At 44.2% G+C, this 26,337-nt stretch overlaps 1 protein-coding gene across 2 annotated transcripts in view; it reads left to right on the top strand.

Moving 5' to 3' along the window:
- The first annotated feature begins 8,794 nt into the window (after positions 1–8,794).
- The window catches only part of TRIM55 (tripartite motif containing 55), a 37,618-nt gene continuing 20,075 nt past the window's right edge, over positions 8,795–26,337 (top strand). For both annotated transcript variants that reach the window (XM_051611209.1, XM_051611210.1), the window contains exons 1-7: positions 8,795–9,113; positions 9,511–9,683; positions 18,652–18,817; positions 20,642–20,737; positions 24,596–24,829; positions 25,761–25,783; positions 25,883–26,007. In XM_051611209.1, coding sequence (XP_051467169.1) covers positions 8,925–9,113; positions 9,511–9,683; positions 18,652–18,817; positions 20,642–20,737; positions 24,596–24,829; positions 25,761–25,783; positions 25,883–26,007 — 1,006 coding nt within the window. In that variant the 5' untranslated portion in view covers positions 8,795–8,924. The remainder of the gene's footprint in view (positions 9,114–9,510; positions 9,684–18,651; positions 18,818–20,641; positions 20,738–24,595; positions 24,830–25,760; positions 25,784–25,882; positions 26,008–26,337) is intronic.

Below are 26,337 nucleotides of genomic sequence, written 5' to 3' on the forward strand. Positions count from 1 at the left end.
TGAGACCTGATGGCTGTGGTCACTGGGAATTACCCCTCCAGACTGGGGGCTGGTTCTGCTTGGCTGGGTGAGGTGGAGACAGGGTGGAAATTTGGGAAGAAAGCACCAAAATCTTTGTCTTCTCCCCAGATTCTGGTATCAGATTCCTATGATGCAGTTTGCTGCCATGAACTGTCCATCCATGTTGCCCAGTCTGGACTGCAGGGCAATAGCACTTCACAGTGAGAGATGTGTATCCTCAGGCAGCCCAGGCAAAACACAAATCTTGCTGCAAAGCAGCCCCTTCAGTGACAAGGTCAAAGCCTTTGAATTCTTCTGTGGCCAAAGGATTTGTTGTCTGCTCTTTCTTCCTTTGCATTCCCTGAACTCAGACAGGCTGACTCCTGGGGAACAACCTGACGGGAGGGGGGATGCAACCCTTCACATGTGGACACAGGGTGGCATTCTCAGGATGCTACTTGAAGTGATAATTCAGAAAGACTAATAGACTGCTGATTAGTACAGTGAACACAATATCACAGTGGATGGCATCCCTCATCATAGCTTAAAATGCATCCATTCAACTCCTGCCTGATTTGAAGGTGCTTCCAGCTGTTGTTCTTGCCAGTATCTGCATCTCTCTCATGCATTGTGCTCCCCTAAGCTTACGTCAATCTCACATGAGGGATTGCGGGAAAGAACTTGCCTGGAAAATGTCCAAAAAGAAAACTTGCTCTTCTCATCTGACTTTGAGAAGAAAAAAGACATTGGCACTCAGAAATGAATAGCCATGCTGCTTTTGCTATACACCTAAAGAGCATTTACAGCACAAAGACAGACATGAAAGGAAAACAGAGAGAAGTCTGAAAAAATGGCAGAGGAAAAAAGCTCAAGGATAGAGTTACCACCAGTGCCACCAGTGCTAAGCAGGGGTTTGACTAGGTCAGGTAATCCCTGACTGCCTGAAAACCTTCCTGGCCTCACACCCAATACATTTGTTTAACTGCAATACATTAAGGTTCAATCCTTTATCTTTCAACACTGAATCTCTGTTCTGTCCTGGAGGAATGACTCTCAAGATAGGGATGGATGAAAATATAACCTGGACCAGCCTAGGGAGCTGGGACCAAGTGTCAGCAGATCTTTGGCATAGTTTGAAGTCATGTGTTGAGTATAACCTTAAAACCGGTCTCTCCTTTGAACAACAGACCTCAGCCTTGTCTTGGAGAAAAAGAATACCTGTGCTTCTCTGCTCTGCCAGCTGAGAGATGGAGGGAACATACTGAAATAGCATCAAGAGTGGCTTATGTCAAGCAGACTAGGACTGGGGAGAAACCTGACACTGGAGCAGGGCTGTATCTCTGCGAAGTGATGAGCTGACACCAGCTGGGAAGCCTGAGCTGGGTCAGTGCTGTGAAATGCAAGTCACTTCTCTTATGACTGTTACTGTCCTAACAGCAGAGCTGGGGGCTGTGGCAGTGGGGTTTGAAGGGAGCACTGTGGGCTGTTAAGGCCAGAGCAGAAGTTATATCTGTTCCCTGGTCAAAATTCCTACTGTTAAAACTGCAATCGCCTTTTCCCTAAATTCTGGTATGCTCAGGAGGGCCCCTTAACACAGGTGCCACCTCTGTGCCACCTGTGTCTAGCCCTGCTGTCACAGCGCTGACTCCTCTGCTGCTAAGCTGGTCCTAAATACCCTGTTATTCCATAAAACGCAGGAACTCAGGGAGGAGCTGTCATTGCTTCCCCTCTGCTGGCAGGAGAGACATTTAGTGATGATTTACAAACAGGCTCTCATGGGATGCTGTGATAGCAAAGTAGGGGGGAAGGGTCAGGGCTGTCTTTGAAAAGCAGGGGCTGTGATAAAACAGTAAAGCACTCGGTTGGTTACTCTCCAAGAGGAAGTGGGATTCTCCCACTTTTCTAACTAGTTTTATTTCATTTATATCCCTTCTTCCTTCATGTCTAATTCTTACTGCAGGGGATATTTGGGGGTGTGGAAAAGCAAGCCTGTGCCTGTTTATCTGTGAAGCTTGTCCCTAGCCCTGGAGACCTATTTTGAGGTAGGCAGTAGTGCTGGGCTATTTCTTCCCCACATGCAGTACTTCCTAAATGCAATCCTTTGGACATACTTTTATGCCTTACATGTGAAATGTAGATCTCCTTCTAGCAGGAATGTGTTGGGGGGATGAGGACTTGGGAACCTCTGGGCTTGTAAAATTGTGTCTGGCTCGGGGAGATGCTGAACCACCGATCTCATGTTTGTTATTCCACAGCTTTGGCAGCCTGCCTTTTCAGGATCAATGATTTTGAGACTTTTGAGAACACAGATAATTACAGAGAATGTTATAAACCCCTTCTCCTAATCACCATTTGGGGTTGCCCTGCCTCCCTGAAGGGTATGGCCACCACTTCTTATCCTGATCTCAAGGTCTGTGAGGAAGCCAAGACTTTCTGTTGGAAGGACTTTCTGTTTCTTTGTGGCCCCTAAAGCCAGGTGATACTCGTGTCCATGCTGGCCTGCTGGCATTGCTGGAGGGCAGCAGAAAGCCACAGGACCCTCCTTCTCCCAGGCAGGCAGCTGGGAGCCACACCACTATGGCTTGGTCTCCCACTGGCAGCAGAGCCATGGCGCACAAAAGTGACTCCCCAGTAGAGTTCATCCATGGACTCTCCCTGTTTCAGGCTCTTTTAATCCAAATCTCCGAGGTTTGTCTGCTATAATTTATGTTGGTACTGCTGGTGAATCTGGAACAGAAATGATAATCTAGTTCATCTACCCTTTTATCCCATGTTTCTGGCTGTTTGCTGCAAACTGTGGAAGCTCACTGAACATTGATAAGCCCAGAGAAGGCTACTTTTGAGCAGTTTAGCTCAGGTCAGTGTCTACCCCCGACTTCCTCTGAAATAAAAGGGCAGGTATCATCCTTCTGACTGGTCTTTGTAGCTTGTCCCTGAAATCCTGTCTTCCTGCACATTTGATGTGCTCCCAGTGACTCACCCTTAAAAAGAACATTTTGAAAGATGCGTTGTCTCCCGTGCTGGTACTTATTTTCTTGAAGATCTGAAACAATCTCTCAGATTGTTTTTAGAAGGTCTCCAAATACTGTCTGCATATGGCCTACCATCACATACTATGAGGTACACAAATACATATATGTTGAGTGGAAAAATGTCAGTGTCAAAAGGCAACTGTTTTTGAAAGAACTTGCCTTTGTTGCAAAGGCTGAGTCATGTATACAGGTAGTTTCAGTATTTATTGCAGGATGTTTAGTAATCCAAATAAAATCATAAAACTCAAGATACCATTTGCAGTTCACACTTGTATGGGTAGGAGGACTTTGTCTTACAGCTGGCTCATCTGCTTAGCAAGTCGTTGCAAATATGAGTGAAACCTGAGTTTCTACAGCATGCCAGCTGTAGGTGGGAATGCCAGTGCTCCCATCTGCTGCTGGGGGAACGCACACTACAGGGTAAAACGGCACAGAAGAAAGGTGGGATGGGTGGAGAGCCCCCCCACCCCCTGAGTGATGCTTGGCTAAAAATGCAAATATTTTCAGTCAAAACAAGAAGCTCTCTAAATCTCTTTTACTCTACATCTTGCCTTCAGCTGGGCAAAAACGGAGGCAGCATCCTCAGTTTTAGTAGGAAGTTGTATTGTCTGGGCAGCCAGGACTTCGGGCCAGAGGTGAGCAAGGCAGGGCAGAGCTGGAGGGAGAAAGACAGATGAGTCTGGGTCTTCGCCAGTGCAGGGTCCTGTCCTGGTCCCGAGAAGAGATGGAAGACAGGGTGTTGGCAGGCCAGGGCACTGTCACCCCGTGGACAAGGATGCTCCAACACCAAGCCTGCAGAGTGGGCTTTGTCTCTGCTGGGCTCGGTGGTAAAAGGGAAGTAACATGGGAGTTACCCTCTAGTGAAAATACACTTTTTCTCTTTGTTTCCAGTCATACAAGAGAGCTATGGGGCAGATTTTCTGTGACTGACACTGTAGAGCTTCACACCACTGGTACAAGATAAGAGATTGCAGAGAGGAATTCTGTGAATGTAAAACGCAGGGATGTCATTTATGGCATTGAAACCTGAACCTGGACATCGTTTAACTTCTCCTTCCTCCTCCAAATCCCTCTCCTAAACCCACTGCTTTGCAGCCAGCCTTCTAGGCTCTCCTGGCCATCACTCCACAGCCCACATGCTCTCATTGGCATCACTGAGACCTGGCGGGATGGCTTCTATGACTGGAACGTCAAAATGGAGGGTTATAAACTCTTTAGGAAGGACAGGCAGGGGAGATGAGGTGAGGGTGTTGCCCTCTATGTCAAAGACCAGCTGGAGTGCATGGAGCTCTCCCTGAGGATGGATGAGGAGCCAACAGAGAGCTTATGGGTTAAGATTAAGGGGAAGAAAGGCCAAGGTGACATCATGGTGGGGGTTTGCTACAGGTCGCCTGCATAAGGAGGATAATATAGATGAGGCACTATATAGACAGATAAGAGCAGCTTCACATTCACAAGCCATGGTCCTCTTGGGAGACTTCAACCACCCTGACATCTGTTGGAAGAACAACTCTGCTAAATGCAAACAATCCAGGAGGTTCCTAGAGTGCAAGGATGATAAGTTCCTTTTCCAAGTAATTGAGGAACCAACAAGGAGAGGTGCTATGCTGGATCTTGTTCTCACCAACAAGGAAGGGCTGATGAGGGACATTAAGCTTAAGGGCAGCCTTGGTTGTAGTGACCATGAAATTGTGGAGTTAAGATCCTTGGGGCAGCAAGGAGGGCTCACAGCAAGCTTACTGCTCTTGACTTCAGAAGGGCAGATTTCAGCCTCTTCAGGGATCTGCTCAAGAGAGTGTCTTGGGATAACATCCTGATGGGTAGAGAGGCCCATGAAAGCTGACTGATATTTAAGGATCACCTTCTCCAGGCCCAAGAGCGTTGCATCCCAACTAAGAGGAAGTCAAGGAGAAACTCCAAGAGGCTGGCATGGATGAGAAAGCAGCTCCTAGAAAAGCTCAAACTTAAGAAGGAAGCGCACAGGGGGTGGAAACTAGGCAGATATCCTGGGAGGATCACAGAGAGGTTGTCCGAGCAGCTAGGGATCAGGTTAGGAGAGCTAAATCCCTGCTAGAATTAAATCTTGCCAGGGATGTTAAGAACAATAAGAAAAGCTTCTTTAGGTATGTTGGGGAGAAAAGGACATCCAAGGAGAGTGTGGGCCCTCTCCTGAAGGAAACAAGTGAGGTTGCTACACAGGGTATTGAGAAGGCTGAGGTCCTCAATGACTTCTTTGCTTCAGTCTTCTCTGGCAAGTGCTCCAACCTCAACACAAAGCCCACAGAAGGTGAAAGCAGGGAATGGGAGAATTAATTACCCCCCACCATAGGTGTAGAGCAGGTTCGTGACCATCTAAAGAGCCTGAAGGTGCATAAATCTATGGGACCTGATGGGATTCACCCAAGGGTCCTGAGGGAGCTGGCGGATGAAATTGCTAAGTCTCTGTCCATCATATTTGAGAGGTCATGGCAGTCTGGTGAGGTTCCCACTGATTGGAAAAAAGGGAACATAGCCCCTATTTTTAAAATGGGGGAAAAAGGGAGACCTGGGAACTACAGGCTGGCCAGTCGCACCTCTGTGCCTGGCAAGTTCATGGAGCAGATCCTCCTGAAAAGTCTGGTAAGGCACATGGAAAATAAAGAGGTGATTGGTGACAGCCAACATGGCTTCACTAAGGGCAAGTCATGCCTGGCCAATCTGGTGGCCTTCTACAACAAGGATACAGAGATGGTGGATGGTGGCAGAGCAACTGATGTCATCCACCTGGATTTGTGCAAGGTGTTTGACACTGTCCCCCATGATATCCTGGTCTCCGAACTGACAAGGCATGGATTTGACAGATGGACCACTCTGTGGATAAGAGATTGGCTGGAAGGCCACACCCAGAGAGTTGTGGTCAATGGCTCAATGTCCAAATAGAGGCAGGTGATGAGTGGTGCAAAATAAATACATTTTAAAGTATTTAAAATGGTGTTTTATTCTTGGTGATGGCTGGCAGACATTCAGAATTTCTGTTCAGGAGTAAGCTTAAAGCAAGTCCTCTTGCCCTTTGTTTGTCCCTTGAGAGACATCTTGGCTTGATGGCTCTTGGAGGTGGAGATCTGTCAGTGCTGGTGATCTTGCTCATGGATGTGGAAGGAGAGGAAGAGGAGCGTGATGGGACTGCCAGGGAGAATCAGGAGGATGCTCGGCGCTTTCTCAGCATGAGCCCTTCAAAGTCATCCATCAAAGCAATCAGTGCCAAAGAGCAGCTGCAGGACCATCCCATGGCTCCACAGTCTCTTGGGCTTTGTTATTCTGTTCTTTGTTGTAGCACAGTCATACAACATGTGGCTTTCCTGGCACCTCTCATCCAACCTTTGCAAGTCCAGCCAAACCTCCATGTTTCTTTGTGTAAAACTCACTGCTGTGATTGGTAATACTTTGACAGAAAAACCTGTACTAATCTTTGCATGTCTAAACTACATATTCCTGCCAGAAAAAAAAAAAAAAAATATATATTTAGGCCTGGCTTCAGAAGGTGGGTTTATCTTTGGTTTGCTGGCCACTTTTTGCAGTTGTGCTGTTTATTATCTGTGCCATGTTAGTGTGTTTCAGCACATAGTAAGGGGGACAAACAGCAGGAGACTGCTCCTCACCTTGCTGCCATCACACGTCCTCTGCAGATGCATCAGTTGTCACACTCAGCCTATTAACAGAAGGCTGTTGTGGGCTACCACAGGGAAGTATAAATTCACCAGAGGCACATTAGACCCTGAGAGGTGCCTTAGTTCATTGTCCAAAGTGCTGGCAGAGCAGCACGATCCCCCAGCTTTTTTTCCACGCTGCAAACACCCCCTTCTCTTCATCACTATATCCAGGTGTTTCTGTGCACTGACATTTCTAACCCTCAGCTTTTCTTCCCAGAGTTTCTCCTGTTTCTGGCTATGGAGGAAGGTGAAAGTTCATGCCTTGCTGGGCGAGAACCGCTTTCCCCATCTAATTCAAGGCCCCTTATTATGTGCAAGGGGCAGCTGACTCAGAGTTAGGAGGGTAGGAACGAGACATTCAAATTCCTCCAGACACAAAAGTCACCTCTGACCCAGCCGTGGAGGGGAGGGAAAGAAGAGAAGTATCTTCTTGCTGCTGCCAGGAAAGCCTCTCCACCACTCCTGCCAAAGCTCCAGCTGTCCGTGGTTCAGCTACTGGAGCAGCTTCTCCTGCTTGGCTCTGTGCATTCATCTGCACCAGGCAGTCAAACCAAAGGTGTGATTTCAAGCAGGCTGAACTAAAGCTATCACAAATTTCCCATGAATGCAAGGCTTCATAAAAATCTACTTGTTTTTATGTGGCTGCTGAGAAATGTATATGTTTACATAGGGGAAATTCTGGCTCCATGGTCTGAAAATGGGCACAGGATTTGACCCAAACGCTTTAAAAGTATGCAAGGCCTTGAAAATAAAAAGTAGTCAATAACACACTAAATTTAATGTGATCCATTGCCAGTGCCTGCAGAGAATAGTAGCAATTTTCATGTGGAAATCAATGAAAACCTTCAGTTTACTATTTCCCCAAAGTGCAGTTTCCAGGCTGGTGTTACATGCAGATAAAGGGCCCTGCTTTGTAGTCGGGATCTGTCCCTGGGTGTGTAGGGAACTCGCTCAGCTGCTCTGTAGTGTGTTTCAGATACAAGCCCTTTACAGTAACATAAACATGTCAGCTTTCTACAATACACTTAACAGAGAAAGTATTGTAGTTATTGATTAAAAAAGAACACAAAACTCTGATCACATGTACAGTACAGTGGCAATGTAATTTTTCTACAGTACATACTGGCACTTTGGCTTAAAATTGAGGATGAGGTATTTATTGCTTGTACAGTTGTGCGATAAATTATTGGCATGTAGAAGCACAGATGGCTTTCCCTTAAGATCAGGCATCACATGCCACAAATTATCTGGGAAATTGTCATTTTAAAAATAACTCTGGAACAAGTGCCAAGCTGAGAGGGATATCAGTGTCTAATAAACAGATACAAACAGAGCAGTGCCCAAAACTAAAATATATTTGAATTAAACTATGCAGAGAGAGAGCATATACAATTAGCATCTATTCTCTAGCAGTACAAATGAAAGCTTTTCACACTCTATTTCTTCTGTCTCTTTCTCCTCAGAAAATTAATGGGTTTCGGTGTGTATCTAAGAGTCTGTGGAGTTAATGGTTGGAATAATAGTGTGAGATTCTTATGTTACAGCCCCTAAAAAAAAATATATCATATTGGAAGAAAGTTAAGCACAGTTATAGACAGGCTGTTGCTTTTAACTGGTTTTCAAGGTGGTCACTTGTTTACCCAGCACAGCCATCGCTCCTGTTGTCTTCTCCAGCTACCACCTGCGCTTCACAGCTTGTAAAGGGGAGATCCTGGAGCCTGCTGAAACACACAGGCAAAATTACACCCTGCATCCCACAGCCACAGCTGCTCAGAACAGAGTTTTTACTGGGCTGCAGCGTGTGGCTGGGCAGATTGGTGCAGCCCTGCACTCTCCACCGCCACGCAGAGATAAGACGGGGAGTGGGTTGCCTTTGCTTATCGCTCGCCCTCTTCCTCCCTGAGGGGCGAAGGCCTCCATGTGCGAGTGAGGAGAGCCAGGGCCCCGCCAGCCACCCCCCGGCCCCCAGCCAGCTGTCACCTGTCCCAGCCTGTCCTCCTCTCACGCGCTTATATGGGCACGGCAGGATGGCATTTTGTGACGCCGCGCTGCTAAAAACAGCCCCGGCTCCTTTCGGCCCCTCGTTTAAACAATGTCCTCTGGCCAGAGCAACCCAGAGAGCCTCTGATCACAGCACAACCTTGGACTTATTTCAAGGGAAATTAACCCGGAAACCCCTCCGCGAGGCCGTGATCCTGAGCGTATGCCCCTGGAAAAGCTAGGGATGAGCACCTCCCTGAGCTACAAGTCCTTCTCCAAAGAGCAGCAAACCATGGACAACCTGGAGAAACAGCTGATTTGCCCCATCTGCCTGGAGATGTTCACCAAACCGGTGGTCATCCTGCCCTGTCAGCACAACCTCTGTCGGAAATGTGCCAGCGACATTTTCCAGGTAGGTTTCTTCCTGCAGAGAGCTCTGCTTCACAAGTGGCGCTGTCTGAAATGAATGCAAAAGCAGATTTTTACGTGTTTCAGAGAATTGCTTCTAACAGTCAGTAGGACATGGGGAGGGAAGTGATTCAAAGCAGAGGCTGAGCGTCCCTGGGGGCCAGGGCTGATCTGTGTCACCTGTGAGCTGCAGGAACGTGGCCATGTGCGAGAGCTGAGGAGCCAGCCCCTCACCCTGCGGCTGCCAGCAGCTTTCCTGGGGGTAGCTCTCCAACCGTCTCCTTGGGCAGGTTGGCAAATGGTTCACTACAAGCATGTTTTTGCCCCGGTGCTTTTGAAAGAGGTTTTCATGGTTTTGCATGGCCTTACTCACCTCTCCTTGTGCTGCTTGACAAGAGCAGGCCTCCAACCCCTACCTGCCGACCAGGGGAGGCACGACTGTGGCATCGGGAGGCCGCTTTCGCTGTCCCTCCTGCAGGCACGAGGTGGTCCTCGACCGGCACGGTGTCTACGGGCTGCAGAGGAACCTGCTGGTGGAGAACATCATCGACATCTACAAGCAGGAGTCCACAAGGTAAGGAGTGAATGTGGGGAGCAAGTTGGCCACAAAAGCAGACATGGCTTAGGAGACCGGTGGCCTTTGATCTTTCCATCAACTACGAGGCTGATTTCGTTGTTTTGTCTCTGTAAAACATAGAAAGAGATCATGCTGCCAGGCATACCCATCTGTTTGCTGTGCAATGAAGTCAGCTTTTGCTGAACACAGGAAACCATATCCAAATAGATGCTGAATTTCCCTCCTTCCACTTACAGCAGTGAATTGTGCCACAATCATTCACATGAGCAACACTTAGCTATGCAAGCAAAGCCCTTGAAGTCAGCACGGCTACTCACATGAATAAGGGAAAAGTAGCTAGGTTCACATCATTTATTTTAAAAACAGATCAGAAGATTTTTATTTGTCTTTAACCTGTGTGTTCTTATGCTAAAGAAAGGGAAAAAATTTCAAATCTTGTTAGGAAATCCTGAGGGACAGACAGCTCAAACAAGAAGAAAACTGAATTTCACACGGAAGGTACGCTGCATCATAATCTTATATCAAAACTCAATAAAAAATCCTCCATTCCTGTCAGCTGGGGATTTGAACTCATGAAATCAAGTCTTATTTAGGACTACATAAAAGAGAAGGAATAGCCAGAAATAATTTGTAGCAGTGCTGTGCAACTGTGCACAAGAATTAGGATGCCAGGGCAGAGTTAATCCTAAAAAGTAAGATTAGTCCAGAATGTTAATTGCCTGCATAGGTAATAGAAGAATGTTGCTTTCTCATCTCTCTTGCCCTAGGATGGGTCAGATGTATGGTGCCACCTTTAAGGACTTCCTAGGGAGGAAGCTAAGCCTGGTGCCAGGCTGACAAACTAGCAGGTCTCACCCACAGAAGCCACCTATTGCCACCAGTGCGCATCCATAGCCTCAGTTTTGTGTGACAAGGTAGTTTGTGCACCTGAAGGAAGGTACAGTCCTGGCCTTGCTCCCTGACAGTCTTCCCATTCCACACCAGTAAGAAGATGGATTGCTAGAGCAGGTGGACACAACCTTTGGAGCCTCGGGTGGCTAAGGGCACTTCTAACCTCCTCCAGCAGAGGAGGTCAGTCACCAGCAGAGGGGACGACTCAGAGCCCAACAGTGGCTTTGACTGTTTTTGGCTATTTGAATCTCTTTGAGGACTGTTCCCTCTGGGCATAGGTTGGACCTTCAAAGTATTGGAGAGCACAAAGTTGGCTTAAAATTGTTCTTTCTGCTGCTCTTCACATTCAATGCCAACAGAAGGTCTGCTACCTTTGTATGTGTCATTGGTACCCAAATATTATTTTAGTCAGGAAAATCTTGGAGGAAATGAATCAGCTAAGCTGCGTTGGTGGACTTTGCTTTTGACCAAATAAGATGGATATGTGTTGCCTCATGTCTTTCTTAGTTTTGGGAGTTTTTTCAGCTCACAGTTGTATTTAACTTAAAAAAAAAAACAAAAAACAAAAAACAAAGAGCTGCAGCTCCTTTCCCCAAGTAGTTCATGGGCAATTGGAAAAAAATTCATTTAAATGGAAATGTAAAACACTTACTAGATTTATTTTTTTTAATTCCATGAGAGCAAAACACATGATGAACAAAAGGGGAGAACAGAAAAAAATATATAGATATAAGCATATATTTGCTTAGATATTTGTCAAAAAGGTTTATTTATATAGCCTGTTAAGGTGCATGTTTAACCTTCATGTATGTCCTTAGAATGAAAGTTACAGTCAGGGTTACACAGCAGCAGCAATGCATAGCAGCATTATCTAAAGTATTTGGCCCTTTGTAGGCCTCAGTAGCTTATCTCCCTCTGCCTAACATTCCTCAGGCTCCCATGGGAGTGTGAGCAAGATCTGCCACGGCTTTACCCCATGCTGTCCCACCAAAACCAAAAAGTCTAGGGAAACCAAGTCTTCACTTCTTCCTTTTGTACCAGTCTCTTCCAAATGGAAGGCTGAGATCTGGCAGAGGTACACAAGAGGAAGGGTGAGATGTGACCTTTGCCTCCTTTTTGTTTCCCAAGACAACCCTTCAAACAGGCAACACTGGTGATTTCCAGACAGGAGACTCTCCCCCTTGAGACCTCCTGTGGGTATAACTCATCATTACTGTGTGTGCCAGAATGATGCCAGCTCCCAGTTGCATTTCACATAAACTCAGGAGAGCAGTGAATTCAGCCAGGGATGAAGCTTTGTCTCCTTCTTATACAAAAATGATTTATTTCAATTTTATTTTTTTTTAATATTGTTTTAAGGGAGCTTCTATTTGAATTAAGGAATTGTGTTTGTTTTGGTTTGTTTTTTTAATAAAAGCTGAGGCAGGACCTGGGCTACGTGGTTGAGAGGGTCTGCCAGAGCACTCACATACAGCCCCTCCTATTACTAAAAATCACATCATATGGTCTTTTATCCTATTACTCATCAAATTCCAGCTGATGGCAGCGTAGCCTGTTGCCCAATTTAGAATCTATTAGCAACACAAGGAAAGAAATCTTCAAGCAGAACATGGCTCGTACAAGGACAGCAAAGGACTAAACCCAGTTGAAATGAGAGTTGATTGAAATATTAATCCAGTCTTTGAAAGCCTGTAGCCACTGATTACCTGAACTATCCAGAGGAACACCAGGGTCCCTGCTGCGGCCAGGAAAGGACAGCAACAGGAGCCTGGGACTTCTCGCAAGCTCTGGCAGACTCTAACTCACTCTGCTCAGCCTCTATTCCTGATCAAAAGGTGCTTTGGGCTTTGTTACCAGCTGGAGTCTGATCATGGAGGGCTGAGCACTCTTTGGCCTTGGACCTACCAGGGAGAACCCTCATAGAGGTTGTCCCTGCAGCCCCAGGTCCAGATGGAGCAGGGTGTTCACAGCAGAGACCAGGCACTGGGCTGAGAGGTGGGGCTGTGCTGCGGGACAGGGGAGGCAGCACAACCACAAGCAGCTGTCCCTGACACTTTAGAGGCCTCAGCCAAGGATCCCAAGGGAAGATGTGGCTCTCCAGGATGGGCTGCAGAGATGCATGGGGATCTCAGACAGGCTGGCCCAGGGAAATGAGGTCAGCAAGCAAGGGAGCTGCAGGAATAGCCCCTTGTGTAACTCCCTTGTGCAGCAAAAGGGATGAGGAGAGAGATCACCTGGATCTTCTCTAACTCCCCACAGACATGAAGGCCAGGGCTAACCAATGGTCTTCTTGGGCCAGGCATAGAATCATAGATCATAGCAGCATAGAATCATAGAATCCAAGCCTTCAAGGCTTCCAGAGAGAGGGCATCCACAGCTTCCCTGGGCAACCTGTGCTAGTGTCTTACCATCCTCATAGTGAAGAATTTCTTCCTAATGTCTAACCTGAATCTACCTTCCTCCAGCATAAGCCATTACCCCTCATCCTATCACTACACACCCTGGCAAAAAATTCCTTCCCAGCTTTCCTGTAGGTCCCTTCAGGTACTGGAAGACCACCATAAGGTCTTCCTGGAGCCTTCTCTTTTTCAGGCTGAACAACCCCAACTCTCTCAGCCTGTCTTCATAGCAGAGGTGCTCCAGCCCTTTGATCATCTTCATAGCCCTCCTCTGGACTTGCTCCAAGAGCGCCATGTCTTCCTTGTGTTGGGGGCTCCAGAACTGGACATAGTACTCCAGGTGGGATCTCACCAGGGTGGAGTAGAGGGGTAGAATTACCTCCCTTGACCTGCTGGCTACATTTCTTCTGATGCAGCCCAGGATGCAGTTGGCTTTCTAGGCTGCAAATGCACAGTGCTGGGGCAGTTAAGACACAGACTCCAGGGTGAGAAGCAATGGAATCGTTTATTATGAGAAAAATTCTCCCTTATATACTTTTACAGTGGGAACTGAGAATAAACAATCAGGGTACAGAGAATGTAAACAGAACTCACACCTGCTCCTTTGCACATACACAGACCTTTGGTTCCCAGGATGTAGCCAATCACACACAAAACACACGATAAACAGTATTCTGATTTTTGTCAACATTCACAGGGAATAGTTAAAAAATCTAGACATCCTGATGGGAAGCACCCATAAATGGCAAGGGAACTGGCTGATGTAATCTCAACGCCACTCTCAATAATCTTTGAAGGGTCATGGTAATTGGGATAGGTTCCTGAGGACTGGACTGGAAGAAAGCACGTTACTCCAGTCTTCAAGAAATACAAGGAGAGAATCTCGGGAGCTACAGGTTGGGCATCCTCACACTGGTCCCTAGGAAGTTGTTTGAGCAAATCCTCCTGGAGGTAATTTTCAAACATATAAAGGACAAGAAAGTCATGTGAAGGGCAAATCATCCTGGCCAACCTGATAGCCTGTTATAGTGAGATGACTAACTCAGTAAATGAGAGGAGACCAGTAGATGTTGTTTATCCGGACTTTCAGCACAGTCGCTTGTAACACCTTTATTGATAAGCTGATGAAATAAGGTCTAGAGTGGACAGTGGACAGTGAAATGGAATGAAAACTGGCTGAACTGCCAGACCCAAAAATTCATGGTGAGCAGCACAAAGTCAGGTGGAGCCCAGTCATTAGTGATGTATGCCCCAAACTGATATTTTAAGGTTTAACCACTTCACTAATGATCTGACTGTGCCTCATACAGTCACGGAATCACAGAATCAGAGTTACTTGGGTTGGAAAAGACCTTTAAGATAATTGAGTCCAACCATTAACCCTACTCTACCAAGTCCAGCACTAAGCCATATCCCCAGACACCACATCTACATGACTTTTAAACACATCCAGGGATGGTGACTCAACTACCTCCCTGGGAAGCCTGTTCCAGTGCCTGACAAACCTTTCCATGAAAAAGTTCTTCCTAATGTCTAGTCTAAACCTCTCCTGGCGCAGCTTGAGGCCATTTCTTGCCTACCTCTTTACAACCTCCTTTCAGGTAGTTGTAGAAGGCCATGAGGTCTCCCGTCAGACTCCTTTTCTTCAGACTAAACAGCCCCAGTTCCCTCAGTTGCTCCTCATAAGACTTGTTCTCAAGGCCCTTCACCAGCTTCATTGCCTTTCTTTAGACACGCTCGCACACCTCAATCTCTTTCTTGTTTGAGGTGCCCAAAATTGGACACAGTACTCAAGCTGTGGCCTCACCAATGCTAAGTACAGAGGGATAATCACCTCTCTGGTCCTGCTTGCCACACTATTTCTAATACAGGCCAGGATGCCACTGGCCTCCTTGGCCACCTGGGCACACTGCTGGCTCATATTCAGCCACCTATCATTCAGAGCCCCCAGGTCCCCTTCTGCTGGGCAGCTTTCCAGCCACTCTTCAAACCTGTAGCATTGCCTGGGGTTGTTGTGGCCCAAGTGCAGGACCTGGCACTTGGCCATGTTGAACTTCATACAGTTGACCTCAGCCCATCAATCTAGTCTGCCCAAGTCTCTCTGTAGAGCCTCCCTACCCTAGGGCTGATCAACACTCCCTCCCAACTTGGTGTCCTCTGCAAACTTACTGAGGATGCATTCTGTCTCCTCATCAAGATCGTTGATGGTCCCAATCCTGAGCCCTGAGGAACCCCACTTGTGACTGGCTGCCAGCTGGATTTGACTCCATTCACCACCACTCTCTGGGCCCAGCCATACGGCCAGTGTCTTACCGATCAGTCATGCAGATTCGCTCCATCCACTGACCAGGTGCAGACACTAAGTGATGTGAGGGTACATGAAGGGCTACAGCTATCTTAGGGTCTTCAGTGAAAACATTATCAAAGTTGGATTCAGGATTTCAGTAGACACCTTTTTGGATTTGTAAAATTCCAAAGGAAAACATGCTTTCTAACTAAGCAGCCGATTTCTGAAGGTCTTACTGTGTCCTTACCTAAAGAGTGCTCCTTTATGTGCTCAGCAACTTTGCATTTCCTCACCAAATCACAGAATCACAATATGGCTGAGATTTGATGAGACCTCTGTAGTTCATCTGGTCCAACTCCCCGGCTCAAGAAGCAGCCAGAGCTGATTGCCCAAGACCATGTTCAGATGGCTTTTGAGTATCTCCAAGAAAGGAGACCCCACAACATCCCTGGGAAAGGAGGCACCGCAACCTCCCTGGGCTCAGCCGTGCTCACAATAGACAAGTGTTCCCTGACATTCAGAATGAATCTCCTGTGTTTTGGTTTGTGCCTGTTGTCTCTGGTTCTGTCACTGGGGACCACTGAAAAGAGCCTTGCTCTGTTCTCATGACACCTTCCATTCAGGTATTTAGATACATGAGGGTACTGATAAGATCAAGGTCATTGTTAAGATCTCCCTGAACCTTGCCTTACACAGGCTGAAAGTCCCAGATCTCTCAGCCTTTCCTCACAGGAGAGATGCTCCAGCCCCTTCATCATATTCAGGGCGCTTTGCTGGGCTCTCTCTGGAATATCCACATCTCTCATGTACAGGGGAGGCCAGAACTGAAGCCACTACTGCAGGTGTGGCCTTACCAGTCAGTGATAAGAATCCTCCTCTCCATAAACCATGCACAACACTCCACACATTAAGGTCCAAACCCAATTTTAATGAAAAAGAAAAAGCCTCTAGCAGTCAAACACAGGCTTAGCATCTCAAAAAGAAGAGCCAAAGAATGAGAGCACAAAACTATTAGGCCAGTTCAGCTACCTGCAGCTTCTTTGGTCACAAGCACATCTGTGGTTAAGGTTTTCTTCTAGTAAATCCATGCTGTCATTTTCCTATTGGCTACTCTTTAATCTCCCGTTTCAGGAGCAGCTACCATTTTAAACTTAGAGGGGTTTGTCTGGGTTTTTTTGGCCTTTCCTACACAGAGACCTAGAGAATGCCCTCTGAAGTCAGAGAATGTTGTGCTAAGTATCTCTCCCTTTGCATGGGAAGAAGGAGACTGCAGATGTGTTTACTTCTAGTCTTCTATCATTGTCTTCACAGCCCCACTAGTTCAGGGAGTTCTGCCAGGTTTCTTCCAGCTCTTGGCGGCACCTTTGAAGGCTGGCTACTTCTGGCTGAACTCCCTTGACACCATCACCTTTTTGCCCTGTGCAATGTGTCTTTCATGCAAGTGGCACCATTCCAGTGTCAAACAACATTCTAATAGTTTCTGGTTCTGGTCTTGTAAATATTTGCAGGAAGACAAGCTACTTCAGGCTGAATTAATCACTTTGAAATTCATCATCTGCTACTGTCCTCACATGTGTTGGCCCTCCCACCAATGCATTGTAACATGAACATGTGAGGGACTGTTTGTAGTCATCTGAAAACAATGCAAAGCATTTTTAGAGTGGAGATGCAACTCTTTTGACTAGCATTTAAATGATGCTGGATTAGACACACTCAGTGCCTGATGTAAACATGCACTGGAAGTCTGATCCAAACTGTGCAGGCTTTCTTCAGACGTGTCCGTCTTGTTTTACTCTGGTGTATCACGTTATATTGCAGATTACAGATTTTCCTTATGAACCCTTTAAATTTCTCTTGAAATTAAAAAATATGAATGCATGAGACATTTTCTTTGTTGCTTTATCTTTTTAAAAAATCATCTAATTGATCATATTCCATTGCCATCAGAAGGCAAATCCTGTACTTTGTCATTAAAAAATAAAGGCCATGTCAATTCTACCAAATTGTATGGGAAAACTCTACTGTAATATGGTCTAAAATAATTATTTTTTCATGGAATTATTTTTCATTTTGAAATTTGAAGAGAATGACTGCTTGCCTCCTGGCTTCAGAGCTCCCTAGAATGGCTTTATAAAAAATGTTTCCATGTTGTTCCATTAGAATCTGTAGGTTTGTAAAATATTTTCTGTCTAATGACAAAGAGATGTGTTTCTATGGTGCCATTGCTCCACTTGCTATAGGTAAGTCACAGTTCTTCCAAATGGTAGCAGGAGGGGATAATGGCTTGTTTTGGAAATATTTAATGTTGCCACAGTAGTAGTGGCAACATTTGGAGGCTTGAATCCCCAGGCACACTCCTTCCATCAGTCTACTGACCCCGTCCTCTGGTACCACATCCCCACCCACTCATGTCCTTGCTGGAGATGTGCTCAGGGTGCTAAGCCTGAAGTGTGAGCTCAGAAAAGCATCAGCCTGCCCACACAGACTAGACCAGAGCTTTCACTGACACTGGGCACGTCAGTTAAGTGCCTCATTTAAATGAAGCTACGACTAAAGTAGTTCTGAAAATAGCAGGGATTGGCTTGTGTGTACATGGCTAAACCATTGTGTTGAAGAGAAGATCAGGACTGAGCTATAGTCTGGTGACAGTTCCTGGCTTAGCACAGGCGAGGAATGCCTCTTGTGTAACCCAGGCTCTTGGTGACAGGAACAATTGAGATACCTGCTGTTAAAAAGTTTGACACTGTACAAGCTAGACATGTGCCACCCTGCTAAAATTAATCTGTGTGACATCTTATTTTGGTTGCTGGCCTAGTGTAAAGGCTGTGAGGACTCAGCCCTCTTTGATATTGACAGTCCTGACCTGGGCCTCACAAAGCTCATCAGCAGAGACTCAGAGTTAAGGGCATAAAGGTCCATCAGTACCTGCAACTCTTGCTTCAAACTAGTCCCCTGCTGAAGATCTTTGCTGCATTAAGGCCAAGTGCCCAACAATTTACATGATGAACCTAAAAGAAATTACGTAAGTTTCGTTTTTCAGACAGATGTTAGATAACATGCTAATGAAAGTACATGAGTACTCTGATACCAGTCTTAGTGAGGTTATTTACATTTTTAGATATGAGCAAGGGTTCACTCACACTCTCAGCAGGAATCCCCACACGGATTCATGTTGCTATATTGTCATCGCACCCTATTGTGTCAGAACATTAAGATGTACCACTGTCTGTTTAGTCATCCTGTGTGGCAGGTTTAAGTCTACACTGTGTATTTAGGTCAGCTTTGGACACTGCTGTATCAATGTAATCTATTTCATGCTGCTTCCCTAACTGTTGTCATCGGAAACTCATGAGTACCACGTTTGTTCTAAACTTGTATTCTTTTGCAGACCGGAAAGGAAGTGTGACCAGCCAATGTGCGAAGAGCACGAAGATGAGAGAATTAACATCTATTGTTTGAATTGTGAAATGCCCACTTGCTCCTTGTGCAAAGTCTTTGGTGCCCACAAGGACTGTCAAGTCGCTCCTCTCACAAATGTTTACCAGCGGCAGAAGGTAAAGATCTTTTTGTATCTCGTAGTCCCCCCAGCAACTCACAGGACCATCAACAGGAAAGTATTCCTGCTGGCTTACTGCACCATTTCCTAATGGTGCCTTTGCCATTCCTGTGTGTGAGTGAGGCTCACACAAATCTGTGAGAACTTTTTGGAAACACAGGAAAATACATTTATGAGAGATCACACAGAAAGATATTACAGTGTCCCAATTTTTGCTAGTATAGCAAGTAAACATTTTAGACAGCAATTTGATGTGAAGCTGAGGATCTCTCTATCCAGGTGTCTAATGTTTTGTTGTTTTTTTCCAGTGCTTTTAGATCAGAAAAACAAGTGGGATTTCCAACACGTGAACTGGAAAGAGATTAGATCATTACAAATCAAACAGTTACCTATCAGGCACTTTTGCCTTTAAGCATCCCATTTTTAAGAAAAGTTAAGTGAAAAACCTCCTCCTGCAAGTGAATGTAGGAATATTCAACAGTTGGCAGCACAGGATGTGCCTAACATCCTCTGCCCTTGCTGTCACCAGTAGAAGACTTGTTTATTTTTAATACAGTATTAATTTAAAGCCTGACTCACTGGATTATCCTCCTGAGATAAACAGCTCATTTTTCTGGAGGGCCCCAGTGAGGCAAGCAATCAGACAGGCTAAGTTGCAATCCTAGCCTCCAACTTTGTCACACAGATGCTTGTGTGTGGAAACTACAAATGAGAAGTTGCTTTAGGAAAGTAGTTACAAACATCCTTTTCAATCAAAAGGGGGGGAGAAGGGGGAGGAGTTAGATGGACTGAATCCCTGCCCCATTACTCTCTTTGCATGGAGATTTACAAGCCATGTTTTCCATCCCAGACTGCCTATGGAAAGGGTCTGTTAATGTCCATGAAGTCTGCAGGATTCATGCTTCAAAGGATCCCTTACAAAGCTGTGCAGGCCATGGACATGGGCCCCTTGCCTTCCCCAGCACCCTTTCCATGTTCCCTAGGGACTAGCTTCTCTGTTTCTTCTCTCCTAAGGGTACCTCTCAGTCACCTCCACTCCACACTCAGGCGATTTCCTTCTTCCACTCACTTCCCTTGTGCCAGTGGCTCAGTCTCCACTGTCTCCTCCTTTAACCCCTTCCCCTCTCACCACAGCCCCAGCCCCACTTTCTCATGCGAGGGGCTCTGTACCTCCCTGGTCCCTCCATGTCCATGGGCCACCACTTCTCATCACCAAGGCTTAGTTCTACAGTCCTCAGCAAAATGCCACAGGGGTGTGGCTAGACTCTGGCACTAAAAAAAACAGCCCCTCAAGACACAAAGTTTTTTTCTCTCAACAAACTCAAAGGGAATATTTTAGAATCGTAGAAGTATTCAGGTTGGAAAAGACCCTTGGAATCACCAAGTCTAGCCATCATCCCTGCTCTGCAAAGTTCTCCCCTAAATCATATCCACCAACACCACATCCGAACGACTCTTAAAATGACCCCTTATTATTAAAAAGACCCTTATTTTGGAGCTGTTGAAATACAGAGCTTCAGACAAAAGCATCTAGAAGAGCCTCCTAGAACAAAGTGGTTCATCTTTTCCAAACCACAGTTTCTTCTCCATGAAAAATTTCAACGTGTCAAGGATTTCATAGTGTTTGGGAGAGGAAACATATGTCAAAGTACTAGTGGGTAACTGGTAGGCAGGTGAAGCTCTAATTTTCCTCAGTTCTGGTGGAAAGAAGAGCTAATACTCTGGTACAGCTCACTCATCTCCTGCTCCCCACTGTTAGAGTGCCACCCTGAAGTGGGACAGTATCTAACACCTTCCTGTTTGCTCTCCCCTTACTGCCTAGTCCGAGCTGAGCGATGGCATTGCAGTCCTGGTGGGGAGCAATGACAGAGTGCAAGGGATAGTCACACAGCTGGAAGAGACCTGCAAGACTGTTGAGGTAGGTACCACACCTTTACATGCAGTTATTTCAGCATGAAGTAGCACCTTTTACATTGCTGATAATTCTTTAACAGAACCCACTTTACCCAGCTGCATTCCCACATCATTTCTCTAAACCAACACCTGTGGCTTTGCACAGCATCAGCTGTACTGACTCAACTAAAGGATAGGTCCTGCTTTGCACTCTGCCTCTGACATTGGCCATGTGCTTGAGGAGCAACACTCAGTGCTCAGTATCCTAATATTGCTGAAGGCAAAAGCAGATCCAACAAAACATTATCCGCTCCTGGCTCTTTTAACATCTAAGATCAGGTTCAAGAGCTGTCAAAGACCAGTATTAGTCCAAAGCCTGACTGGTCCTGTGAACTGAGCCTAAGGTTCAACCACAGCATGACTCCCAAATATGTCTGTATTTTCCCAGGTATCCTCTGTATTTCCTTCCTTTGCTTTCTGTGCAGAATAAATTTTCCTTTAAGGAGTCTTGTTTTGTTGTTCATGGGAAGGAATACTTTGGGTTCTTTTTTTTTTTTTTTTTTTAAAGGTCTTGCTGTGACAGAGCTGAAATTAGTTTTGTGTCATTCGATAGCAAAAGAATTCATTTTCTCCAAGAGGTTTGCACCAGCAAAGCCAATATAAATATCAGCTCTGACCAATTTGAGCATCACAGAGCTCATATGAATTGATTTTATGATCAGAGTTTGATGAAGCACCTAGTGAAGGAATCACATCCCTCTCAGCCCAATTAGAATTATATTGACCCTTCAGAGCTGGAAAAGAGAAAAGACAGAGAAAAAGAAGGTAATCCAAGATGTATGGATTCTAATTGGAAAGAAAAATTGATTCCACAACCTACGTACACAATTGCCCAAGGCTCCTATTTGCTCAGAGCAAGGAGGAACAGAAAATGTCCAAGTTTGGTTCAAAGAACATAAAACCCTTAGCCCAAGTAAATGAGAGAGCATGTTAGTGGCAGTCAGAACTTTGTAGGCAGGAAGCCTTCATGTTACAAGGATGAAATTGGCTGCTGCCAGGACTTTGCAGACAGAAACAAACCTTTCAAGTAGGTTAACTGCAGAAATTTGAATGTTACAAAAGTAAAAGCTTATACCCACTTAAGTTGAACTGGCTGAATCAGAAGCAAAGCTTCAAACACCTAGTCTGAAGTAGGGAGAAAAAGCTGTGCTAAAAATACCTTAATAAATACAACAGTTTCTGAAACTAGCTTCCTGAAAGTCATCCACTCAGTTTAAAGTCTAACCTTTAAATTCGAATCCCCAAAAAAGTGCAGCCTTTTTACCTTCAGATGTTTCAACAGGCTTTTCACCTTTAAGGTAAAAAACTGCAGAAAATAGATCCTGGAGCTTATCTTGGCCCTTACATCTTGTATTTCGAGCAAATCATATTTCCTAGCTTTGTCTGAATTGGCATCAGTTTGTCCTTGAAGATGAAAAGGTACAGCTGGAGCTGAGAAATGTGCACACATGGAAATAACATAATCCAGGATTGTCTTTTCTCACTGTTTAACACTTTGCAGAGAACAAGGTTCTGCTTTAGCAGAAAATACATTATCATTTTCCCTTTTGATGGAATAAGCAGTAGCCTTCCCTTCTATATTTTGTAATTGCTCCTATCCAACCCTAAAAACCAGAAAAAAAACAAACAAAAAAATTATTGATACTTTTACAGCTTTTAGCTGATCGAAAGGGAGGCCACATTCACATCTTCTACTGAATTTTTTTTTTTAAAAAGGGAATATAAAATGCTAAATACTGGAAAACAATAATAAATCATTAAGTACAGTTTATCCCTGCAAACTATATGAGTTAAATCATGAAAGAAAAATGACAGTGTTTCTTTCAAATGCTAATAGCAGAGACCAGTCAATACAGATACTTCAGAACAAGCAATGCAACTCATGCTGAGTGGCAAGGCCTCCTTTCTTTTTGCTGTAGCCATGCTCCAAAAAACAAAAAGGCTGAGAACTTTTTAGAATATAAATTCATATATATGTTAACCACTCAAAATCTGATTAGTGTAAGTCCATCAGGCAGAGACCTTACAGGGGAACATTTTATACAGAAAGAGAATATTTCAGAAATATTTCAGCATTTTCAGTTAAGAACCTGTTTTGCACTCTCACTCTTGAGGTTCAGAACTCTGTAATATCTACTGGCAGGAACTATTACATATTAAAGCTTAGAGGCAGGGAAGGATCTCTCAGTGCACCCTGCTATCACTCTCTTGCTCTTCTTCCAACACTCGTCCAGTGTCAGATGGCAAAGATAGCACACACCTGCCTTGAAATTAAGGTTGTTAGCAAGTGATCTGAGTGACATTTCAGAGGAGGTCATTGTAGACTGAACTGAAGAGGAGACTGAAGCAAGCAGAAGTGTAGGAACCACTGGAAGAAAGCTAGGAGAGAAGTTAAAGAGGAGAAGAAGATTATTTGAGCTCTGAACAATAGAACGACACCCAGGAACCATGACTCACTTGTTTTGAAAGCTTCCTTATCCCCACATGTAATTTCACTAATCAGGAATTTCTGGAAGGTGTCAAGGACCTTCAGCAGGGCAGGACAAGCCTGCCCCTCCACAAGGAATTCTAAGTTAGGAGTGCCTATTTAGCCTAGGTCTCATCATTGGGAAGCAGAGGTGGATACTTGGGCTAATGCAATAAGATCTGTATTCACTCCTTACCCCTCAATGCAGAGAGTGATTTTTTGGCCAGATGTCCGTCTTCAGATGGCTTTCTCCTTTGAAGGACACAGAGCAGACTGTCAGCACTTGTAGGAAAGAGCTTTGGCTGAAAGTCAAGAAGAAGTGGGATTCTCTGTGGCCAAGTGCTGTGAATAATCAGCCTTATCACATCCAGAAGTACCATGGGCTTGTTATTAATCCTGTACTGCCAGGATCTCACCATTATGCCTTAAGGGATGAAGATGAGGAATTGATTCAGCCTCAGTTACTAGGAAAGAGATTTAAATAATCACCACCCTCCAGAAACAGGCGTAACCACAATAAGGTTATGCCCTTTGGTAGACCTCAGACATTATAGATAACCTGTCTCCAATTTCCTCCCCACAAATCCTCCCTTGCAAGTGCAGTGTGTTCTTTTTAGAGAGCACTCAATGAAGCAGTCATCAAACCCATCCTCTTTACTCAATGAAATATGCTACGTAGTCTGGCTGAAAGGACAATAGAAGTATCACATTTCCAAAAAAATTAATTCACATCTCAAAAAATGATGTGAAAATCAGTGCCTGAAGGCAGGTTTGGAACCTGATTCCTCCTTCTTGTCTTTGTGTTCTGTCACACATCATTTTCTTTGTGGTACCTCTACTTCATTCAGTGCACAGAAAATGGAATACAATGGACACTATTCTCAAAATAGGTTCTAAGTTGGTATATGTGAAAATCAAGCCCAGCCAGAATAGTTCCAGATTCCCTGGTAGAAAAAGAAAATTCTTAAGAGCTGATTTGAGATGATCACTCCTTTAAAAAACATTCTGTTTGTGCAAATGAATTCAGCTGCTAATATGGTGGGGCTTTTTACTTTTCCTGCAAACTTTGCTGTATTACTACAGACATCATAAATACATTTCACAATGTTCTAGCAGACTGACAAGTCATACAATAACCTGTTTTAGTGGCTTGAAACTCAGAGTTTGAGAACAGTTTTAAAACTTTTGTTCCAAAAGCTTGGACTTTGAAAATTATAAAAGTCTCCAGGGTCATTCAAAATGCTTTGCACTGTTCAGAAAGAGGGATTTCTTTGATGAAAATGCTTCCAAGTAACTATAAAAATAGAAACTCTTTTAAGAACATAACATGTTTAACATAAACCAAATGATTCACAGGAAAGCTGCAGACGACAGAAAGAGCAGCTGTGTGAAAAATTTGATTATCTCTATTCTGTACTGGAAGAAAGAAAAAATGAGATGACACAAATAATCACTAGAACCCAAGAGGAGAAACTGGAACATGTCCGCTCCCTGATGAAGAAGTATGCCGATCATTTGGAAGCTGTGTCAAAGCTGGTTGAATCAGGAATCCAGTTCATGGAAGAACCAGAAATGGCCGTGTTTTTGCAGGTACAAAGTCTGTAAACAGAGATAGAACAAGAATGATGGTTTATCAAAATACTATGTAAGGATTTATCAATTTTAGGCACATTTACAGTTTAGTCATATTTGAGTGAACATTTATACAAACTCATTTTTTAAACACTTGCCTCAGCACAGAGAAATAATTAGTCTTCTTGTGAGTAGTATCCGAACCGAGAGCGTGAGTATTTTGCTATTGACACTACATTATACTATCCTGTGTACGAATTTCTGGTCTCCAAAGAAGAAACAGGAATTTTAACATTTTCTAACATAGCTTCATTGTCCCACCACTATTATATATGTATATATGAACTTCTGTGAGTTATAGGCTGCATTTGCATATTAACGGAGTGACTAAATTTCCAAGAATTAAACATTTGTGTTCTATGTCACATTTTCATCTTCACTTGTTTTTTTCCTTCTATTTTCCTACTATAAGCTTAGGAGAGCTGATCAGGAAAACATTAGCAGCCTGTCCACTGAAGTCATTGATGTAGAATTTCTGCCCTGCAAGTTTACAATTCCTCTATATTAAAGGTTTTGTGTATATATATATAAGTTACTGTGACTAAAGATGATAAGAGAACAATTGCTTTTCACCACAAACACACACACAGAAAAAGAAGGCAAAAACATTTCCATTTCATTTTTTTTGGAAACTGTATCTACTTCCTGTCATATTCAGATTTTAATTTAAAAGTCTTCAGTGAACTAAAAGGTGTATTCAACTGTATACTAATTATACTAATTATAATGTGATCTCATTCATAGATCTCATTGTTGTCATTTATGAGATCTGTATTCGTGTGTTTAGAAGGAGCCAGTGTAAGAATTTTATCTCAGTGCATAAAATCTGGGGAAAAAAATTGAACCATTTAAGAAGTCTGTTATTTCCTCTTTTTTTTCTTTTTCACAGAATGCCAAAACATTGCTACAAAAGTAAGTATTTAAACATGAGAGTCTTTATCTTTATAATCAATTAGAAATTATAAATGTATCTGCAAATCCAAATGCAAATAACCAATCTCTCTGTTCTAGAATTACTGAAGCATCTAAAGGATTTCAAATGGAAAAAATAGAGGATGGGTATGAAAATATGAACCAATTCACAGTGAACCTCAGTAGAGAAGAAAAGATAATACGAGAAATTGATTTTGACAAAGGTAAGTAATTTATTTCACCTAGATTGCTTTCTTAAATTGCAGCTGTGTGTAATTTACATGATGATACTGAGTAGGAAAACTTGAATCAGATATTTTTCTCCATCCCAAAGTGTAACCTAACCATTTTGTATCAATTGCAATAAAAAGCAAAATCCATCATGGTCAAAAAGTCACATAACCTGATGACATCATTAATCTTACCTTTTATGTGGCCTCAACACTTTCCTAAGTCCGTTATCTTTATTGACTCCTCATGTGGGGGGATCACAAAATTGAGACTTTATCTCAGTCTTTAAAGTCCTTTTTTCCCTTCAAGATACCTGTATTGTA

This window comes from Apus apus, chromosome 2 (assembly GCF_020740795.1).
Source record: "Apus apus isolate bApuApu2 chromosome 2, bApuApu2.pri.cur, whole genome shotgun sequence".
In the NCBI taxonomy this organism is placed as follows: Eukaryota; Metazoa; Chordata; class Aves; order Apodiformes; family Apodidae; genus Apus; species Apus apus.